We start from the raw sequence: 8,524 nt of genomic DNA, 5'->3' as shown, positions 1-8,524 counted from the left end.
CCTGCCTTCAGTGGAAGCATTTGGGGCTATGCGTCTTTTGAAGGCTCCTCCTTTAAAGCAGGTGGAGCACTTTTTATCATTATATATGTTTAAAACAAGTTTACAAGGCCTGGAGTCAGGGATGGATAAGGATGAAGTGGGATGCAGTGGGAAAAAGGAGTTAGGGCTTCCAAATATCTTCCCCTGCAACAAAGGGAGCCTGGTTCTGCGCTATCCTCTATCATCTTCACTGTCCAAAGGAGCCTGATGCCTCCCTGACCAGCTACATAGGGTGCTGGAGGCTAGTAAAGACTGCTGGAACTGGGACTAGAAGCATGGGGAAGATTAAGGGGGATCTGACCTCTAGAAGGCACAAAATGGGGAGAGGGCAGTAGAGTGTGCTGAATGGGTGGATTTGTGATTGGGGTTGACCCAAAGGGGCGGGGGTAATGGGAGCAGTGCGACCAAATACCACGGGATGGGGATGGGGCTGAGACTGACTCAGGGATGAGGGAGGGTCTGAAAAAATTGACCCAGAGGGACTAGACCAAGGGACGGGGAGAAACAGAGGTGGGCTACTAGCCCGGGGAAAGGGGCTGGGAAAGCAAATTAGAGGGCAGGTCTTTGCCCTCTCCTCGGGAGGTGGGGGAGTGTGTCCATATAAGGTGAACCTGCGACCCCCTCGCTCTCCGGGACGCGGGCAGGGGCTCCGCATCTCTAGGACCCCGCACATGGATGCGCACATCGCTTTCTCTGGCTTCCCGGCCCTGCCCTCGGTCTCGTCGTCGGGGCCGCAGCCGCCGTCGCTGGCGGGAGCCGAGCCGGGGCGCGAACCCGAAGAGGTGGTGGGCGGTGGGGACGCCGAGCCTACGGCCGCGCCCGGCCCGGGGAGGAGACGTCGGCGGCCACTCCAGCGTGGGAAGCCGCCCTACTCGTACATCGCGCTCATTGCCATGGCCCTGGCGCACGCCCCGGGCCGCCGTCTCACGCTGGCAGCCATCTACCGCTTCATCACCGAGCGCTTCGCCTTCTACCGCGACAGCCCGCGCAAGTGGCAGAACAGCATCCGTCACAACCTCACCCTCAACGACTGCTTCGTCAAGGTGCCGCGCGAGCCGGGCAACCCGGGCAAGGGCAACTACTGGACGCTCGATCCCGCGGCTGCTGACATGTTCGACAACGGCAGCTTCCTGCGGCGCCGCAAGCGCTTCAAGCGCGCCGAGCTGCCCGCGCCGCCGCCGCCGCCCTTCCCCTACCCGCCCTTCCCGCCTGCGCCTGCGCCCGCGTCCGCACCGCCCGCGCGCCTCTTCCGCCTGGACAGCCTGCTGGGCTTGCAGCCCGAGCCGCCGGGACCGGTGGCGCCCGAGCCACCTTGCTGCGCCGCGCCCGACGCCGCTTTCCCGCCCTGCGCTGCCGCAGCCTCGCCGCCGCTCTACTCGCCCGCGCCGGAGCGCCTGGGGCTGCCCGCGCCGCTGCCCGCCGAGCCTCTCTTGGCCTTGGCGGGACCGGCCGGCGCCCTCGGGCCGCTCGCTGCCGGGGAGGCCTACCTGAGACAGCCGGGCTTCGCGCCGGGGCTGGAGCGCTACCTGTGAGCCTCTCTCCGCTGCGGGGGCGCCTGGCGCTGGAACAGTGAGAGCTTGAAGGTGGTGCCCTCCCGTCCGCCCGCAGCGTGGGGCAATCCGTCGGGTCCCCGAGCCTTGCATGGGGCTAAACCTTCCCTGTCCTCCTCCATCCCTGGGGATACTCTGACAGTCCCACCACCAGGCTGAAGCGCCCTCTCTAATTTGAGGTCTTCATTCCTCCCTTTACTTGTGCGCCCCCCACCTATGCACCCTCGCACTGCCAAGTCTTGTGTTTTGGAGCTGGGCAGTCAAAGTGGGGACTCCAGCCCCAAATGTCCCGGTGAGTTCCAGTCTGTGGTTCCATCTCTGATGTTTTGCCAACACGTCAGAGGTCAGACTCCTGGGTTCATTACTTGTACCCCATCTTCCTCCATTTACCGATAAGTTGGACACATTTGTCCCCTGCCCTAGCTTTACCTGTCGGCGCTTGTTTTCTTTACCGAGCCCCGCCCCCACACAGACTCACCTGAAGGCTCTGGTTCTGAGGACAGTTCTTCAGACTTTTCTAGGTTGCACAGACCAGGATCTCCTGACTGAATGGGGAATTAATGGGCATCTGTGGCTGCCCCGCCCCACGGAAAGCACAGAAGTTATCTGGTTATTGTTATTTTTCAATCAAAGCTAGTTTAATAATAATAATAAAAACCAACAACAAAGAAACCTTTCTCTGGGTTTGTTGTGTTGGCTGGGAACTTGGGGAGTTGCCGGGAAGGGTGGTGACATTTGCCTCACGGGATTCCATGTGGGATGAATCCTCTTCTGAGTCATTAGGCAGATTCTCTTGAAGTAACATCAAAGAGCGATCCTACATAGCTGCGCACATAGTCAGCCTGGTCAAAATCTGCCACCTGCCGTCTCATAGGTGGGAGAGATGAAATGGAGCGTGGGTGACTGAGTGCATTTAGAAAGCAGGTTGTCCGACCCTTGAGACTACTTCCTGCACCACAGTATAAGGAAGCACATTAATTAGCATTCATCCATTCATCACCCCCAGCAAAGAGAAAAATGCTCATTCCTCAAAATGAGGTCCAGAGAAAAATGTTCATTCCTCAAAATGAGGTCCAGAGTACCTTATCACTTGGATCCTTGTTAGAAATGCAGGATTTCAGGCCCCAGCGCAGACCTATTAAATCGGCATCAGACCTAACAGAATCCTCCAGCGACTAGGGCACACCGTGATGGAGAAGAAGCAATCAGCTCAAGCTGGGGGCTCAGCCTGAAAGATAAAGCTCCCTGCTGTAAGGGATGAGGCTAAGTCACAGGCCACTTCATTTTGTGTCCCCTGCTAGATTATGAGCTAGATCCAGCAGCGCTGACTGAATTGAAGTGTGATATGCCCAGCACCAAGGACAGGGCAGCAACATCGCTGCCATGGGACTTGGCCTGGGACCTTGGCCTGGTCTTTGGTGCTAAATCCAAAAGCTGAGCTTCCCCAAGATTCCTGCTCCAGTGCCAGGGCTCCCAGTCTAGTTGATCTTAACTTGGGGTAGGGAAGAGCAAAGGCGAGGATAACAGTCATGTCGATAAAAGCCCAAGTGACAGTCTTATGGATGTGCCTGATGCTCCTCTCCTAGATACCAGTGTTTGAGGCATCAGGGAGGCAATGGAAGGTGAGGATGAACAAGGAGCAGCTCAGAGGAGAGAGGTATGGGGAAATCTGAGAAGGCAGAAGGCCCTTTTTGGAGGTAGGATGGTGAATCTGCTGACAAGTGCCTTCTCCTATCTGTTAGCTGCTTAGAACCAGGGGCAGATTCACTTTGCCTGGTGCACAGCAGCCCTTAGGATCTGTGGACTGGCTGGCTGAACAACCGAATTGCTTAATGTCTAATACAGTCTCTGCCTTAGTGAGTAATTAATAAACAGGCAGTACTTTCTTGTCCATTCTTCTTTGCCATTCTCAAAGTGACTTGTGGGGGGTGAGGCACAAGAAGGAGGATGAGGTAGAGAGAGGGGCAATTTTTCCTGCTTCTTACTTGAGAAAACTGGTCCACCTGGACCCAGCAGGCAGCAGGAAATCCAGACTCTGTTCTCTGGGAAGGGAGCCACGAAGACCAAAATGCAAATTTTTCTTTGGCTTCAAATGGTGTGGCTGCCCAGCTTCCTGCCTCCAAGCATCTGTACACAAATATCTTCTCAATTCAGAACATTCCCAGGGAAGGGAAGAAGCTGCTTGCCAGCCTGAAGACCAAAGCTCTTCCTCAGCTCTCAATTCCATTCATGCTGCCACAGCTAGACATCTCAGTCTCCAGAATTTGAGGGCACTCTGGGAAATGCTAGCAAGATCAGTGTAGAACTGGAAACCCAAAGTTATTTTCAGTTTCTTTTTCCTTTCCTTTCCTTTTTTTTTTTTTTGAGATTGGGTCTTTATTTAACAGCATCAAGCATATGCTGTGCCCAGTAGAGATACAAACAAGAAAACTTGTTTATGTCTCCAGAGAGTTTATAGTCTAAAAAGCCATAGGTCAAATAGTGCCCTAAATATTTTGACATTTTGGCAGATGTTGAAAAACTAGAATGTAACCCAGCTCTCCTGTTAAAAAGCCCTGAAGATGGGCTGGAGAGATGGCTCATCAGTCAGGGTGCTTGCTGTGCAATCGTGTGGACCCGAGCTGGGATCACCAGCATCATTTTGTTGGCTTATATGTGTCACCCCAGGGCTATGAAGCAGACAGGTAGATCCTGGGGCCTCACTGTTCAGTCAGTCTAGCTGAAACTGGAGCTACATTTTTACTGAGAAACCTTGTCTCAATAAGGTAAATGGGCCTGGGGAGATGGCTTAGTGACTAAGAGCACTGACTGCTCTTCCAGAGAATTCAGGTTCAATTCTAAGCACCAATGTGATGGTTCACAACTGTCTGTAACTCCAGTTCAAAGGGCATCTGATGCCCTCTTCTCGCTTCCTTGGGCATTGGGCATGTACATGATGCACAGACATGCATGCAGGCAAAGCACTCATACAGGTAAGTTAAAAGAAAAAAAAATGTTAGAAGTTAGAGCTAGAGAAATAGCTCACCAATCAAGAACACTTTCTACTCTTGGATAGGACCTGGATTTGGTTCCCAGCACCCATGCGTTACACAATCATCTATACTCCAGTTCCATGGATCTGATTTTCTATTCTTTTTTTTTTTTTTTTTTTTTTTTTTTTTTTTTGGCATGAGAAATTCAAGTGGTATACATGCACGCAGGCAAAATATTCATACCCATGTGTATAGTAGAGGACTGCAAAGTCGATCATCAATGGGAGGAGAGGCCCTTGGCCCTGTGTAGGTTCTGTGCCCCAGTGTAGGGGAATGCCAGGGCCAATAAGTGGGAGAGGGTGGGGTAGCAAGCAGGGGGAGGGAGGAGGTTTGTTCTTTTTTTTTTAGAAACTGGGAAAGGAGAAATCATATGACATGTATTCATACCCATAAATTTTTATTTATTTATTTATTTATTTAATTTATTTATGTATGTGAGTACACTGTTGCTCTCTTCAAACACACTGGAAGAAGGCATCAGATCCCATTATAGATGGTTGTGAACCGTCATGTGGTTGCTGGGAATTGAACTCAAGACTTCTGATGAGCAGTCAGTGCTCCCAACTGCTGAGCCATCTCTCCAGCCCTAAAAAATATTAAAAAAAAAAAAAAAGAAAAAAAAGAAAAAAAAATCAGAAGTCATTTTAATCTGAAGGTAAATTTTAATGTTTATTTTGTTAGTACTAGGGATTGCACAGCCTAGTCAACCACTGTACTGCTAAGCTACATCTTGAGTTCTTTAAATTTTTGTCCAATTGAAATAAGTCCATGTTACTAGTCAAATAGCAATCAAAAGCTTATGAATGATACCTTGCACTGCTGCTCAAAGCTCTGCATCTAGCCCTGCAAGCATCAACTCCTCTGCAGTTCTCCAAATACAGTTCTCATTTGCTTATTTTGGAATATGTTTCCATGTTTATATTCTTCTCTCTCTAAACAGTAATGAGTGAAGTGTTTTTTTTTTCTTCTTTCTTTTTGTTTTTGTGATGCTGGGGATCAAACCCATGCCATGGACATGTCAATCAAGTGCTCTGTCACTTAAAAAAAAAAAATGCACCCTCAGCTCTAATGATTAGCTTTAATAATGATTTATTTACCTCTGAAATCTCCTCTTCCTATTGCCACCAAAAATCACTAACTTTAGGTTAAGTTCATTTTTATAATAACATTTACATTATTACTTTGTGAACTGGATGCATTTTATTATCTGATAAGTCGGGAGTATACAATGCTCTTAACTTTTGTGTGTTCAATTTTTAAATTTTTCCTGTACCTAACCATGCCTTTTTGTTTTCATTTGCTCAGCTTCTATCTACTACTACGTTTTCCCCCTCTCTCCAACAGTACAATTTTTCAAAAGACCAAGTGTATAAGGAAATTCAGCACTGTTTTTGTTGCATGCCTGCCCTCCTGGGGACAGCTCTCCCAGCTTTCTCTGTCCTCTAGCTCCAGTCTGGTCTGGTGGTTCTCCATGTCTGCTGTACAGATGTCACTCTGGAATTTCTTTCACCATCCCTTCATCTCTGTCCTGTGCTACGTCTTCTGCTTCCTGGATTCTATATCTTCCCTTTTTGTTTATTTTCTTGTTCCAGTAGAGATAAATTGTTTTGGAAACTACACATCTGAAATTAAGATGATTATTTTAACATGAGAAGATAAATATGCACTTTGACAGTGAAATAGTTGAGTCAAAGTCATGTTTCTGTAGACTTTCACTGCAGGAGGGCATAGGGAAAGAGAATGGGAAGAGCTTTCTCAATTTAGTATGTTACCTCCTGGGAAGCTGGGAAGGTGTCACAACACAATAGTGTTTGGCTAAGAAGATGAACTATTGAGAATTATTTTTTTTAAAAAAGATTTATTTATTTTATACATTTGAGTATACTGTCAATGTCTTCAGACACACTAAGAGAGGGCATTGGATCCCATTACAGAGGGTTGTGAGCCACCATGTGGTTGTTGACCTTAAGACCTCTGGAAGAGCAGTCAGTGCTCTTAACTGCTGTGCCAGCTCTCTAGCCAGAGAATTATTTATTGTTATTATTACTATTACTATTATTATTGTTGTGTTAGAATCGCGGCTCATGTCTGGACAGACCATACCAGGCCAATACAGTTCCATGTGGGAGGCTTATTGTGGGAGAAGAGGGCAAAAGTGGCAACAAAGACGAAGGGGAAACAGAGAGAGAGGAGGTCAGAAGGATCTGCCTTTTATTTGGGTTGTGATGTAACTGCTTACAGGTAAAGGTGGGAGGTGAGCCAAGTGGATTCTGGGAATGTATGGCGATTGCCATGGCAACACATGCACAGAACCCTGTTGCCTGTGAGTGACGGTCCTGATATTATTTATTAGTAGTAGTTGTAGTAGTAGTAGTACTGTGTGTGTGTTATGTGTGCTCTTGTGTGTGTACCATGATGTGTGCATAAGCATTGCCATGCATGTGGACATCAGAGGAAGATTTTTTGGAAGTCAATTTCTCCTTCCATCTCAGGTTTTGGGGATCAAACAAGTCATCAGGCTCATGTGGCAAGCCCTTTACACACTGACCCATGTTGTTCATTTGAGAAGGAGCTTGGAGGAGAGGTATTCAACAGAGATGACTCCTGAGATAGGAGGACTTGGGATGTGGGGAAGGGTGGCTTTGGACTTAGGAAGGTGCTAAGCTAGTTTGAGGGCCTGTAGATCCAGTTCAAGAAAGAAGCCAACATTATGTAACTTGGATTTACCTAAGAAAGAATAATGAACAAAATGGAGGGCCTTTCACTGGTGTGACTGGGTTACATAAGCTCGTGTGAAGCCCCTCTCTGAGAGATGCCAATATTATAGGGACAGAGAGGATTTTGCAAGATACAGGATTTAATATATTATACTTTTAAATGAAAATTCAATAGAAATCATATTTAAATAAATAACTCTTAGGCTAGAAGAGAGTTAATATCACAAACGGCTTATAAATATAAAAATTGAAAACCATACATTTAAAAATACAGACTTTTTAAATTTGTGAGACATCACCAAACTTATGCTCAGAAGAATCTTTGTAGTCACAAGCTATGCAAACGGTGTTGGAGGAGACCTGAGGTCAGTCAGGGAGAACACTTAAAGGGATACTGTAGGAAACAATGCTTCTGGGAGGAGGAGAAAAGCAGATGGACAAAGTCACAGAAAGAACCAACCGCTGACTAAGGTCTAGAGTGACTGAGTTAGGGGTGCTAGGCGCTGTAGATCTGAGTACAGAAGGAAAGAACCCTCCGAGTCAGTTCCTCAGAGAGGGCGCCTAGGCTGGTGACCTATAAACCCTGTCAAACCATCAAGAAAACAATTTCTGGCCGAGCAGCGGTGGCGCACGCCTTTAATCTCAGCACTTGGGAGGCAGAGGCAGGTGAATTTCTGAATTCAAGGCCAGCCTGGTCTACAGAGTGAGTTCCAGGACAGCCTGGGCTATACAGAGAAACTCTGTCTTGAAACAAACAAACAAACAAACAAAAGAAAACAATTTCAGGGCTCTAGAGATGGCTCAGTGGTTAAGAGCACACTGCTTGTTCTTCCAGAGGTACTCTGTTTAATTCCCAGCAACCACATGGTGGGTCACAATCATCTGTAATGGGATCTAATGTTTGGTTTTTTTTCTAACATGGGGATGTACAGGAAGACATAGCACACATATACATAAATAAATAAATCTTAAAAACTATTTTCTAGAGATATAAATTGTTCCAAAACACAGAAGAAACAAATGCTATCTTAATTCAATTTACTTTATGAGGTTATGAAAGCCTAATGAGTTGGGTGTGGTGGCACATGCCTTTAATCCCAGCAAAGGCAGGTGGAACTCTATGAGATCAAGGCTAGCTTGGTTTACATAGTGAGTTCCAGGCCAGCCAAAGCTATACAGAGAGATC

General features: G+C 47.5%; 1 protein-coding gene across 1 annotated transcript; it reads left to right on the top strand.

Moving 5' to 3' along the window:
• Nucleotides 1-402: 402 nt before the first annotated feature.
• On the top strand, nt 403-2,261 carry Foxe3 (forkhead box E3). Its single transcript, XM_031378227.1, has one exon. It carries the CDS (start codon nt 711-713, stop codon nt 1,569-1,571), a length of 861 nt encoding a protein of 286 aa, XP_031234087.1. The 5' UTR covers nt 403-710; the 3' UTR covers nt 1,572-2,261.
• The last annotated feature ends 6,263 nt before the right edge of the window (nt 2,262-8,524 follow it).

Source organism: Mastomys coucha, unplaced genomic scaffold (genome assembly GCF_008632895.1).
Source record: "Mastomys coucha isolate ucsf_1 unplaced genomic scaffold, UCSF_Mcou_1 pScaffold18, whole genome shotgun sequence".
Taxonomy (NCBI): Eukaryota; Metazoa; Chordata; class Mammalia; order Rodentia; family Muridae; genus Mastomys; species Mastomys coucha.
Note: the sequence above shows the minus strand (reverse complement) of the source record. Positions and strands in the feature narration are given on the sequence as shown.

Coding starts and splice junctions, on each gene's coding strand:
- Foxe3 (XM_031378227.1), top strand. CDS start 711: ATGGATGCGCACATCGCTTTCTCTGGCTTCCCGGCCCTGCCCTCGGTC.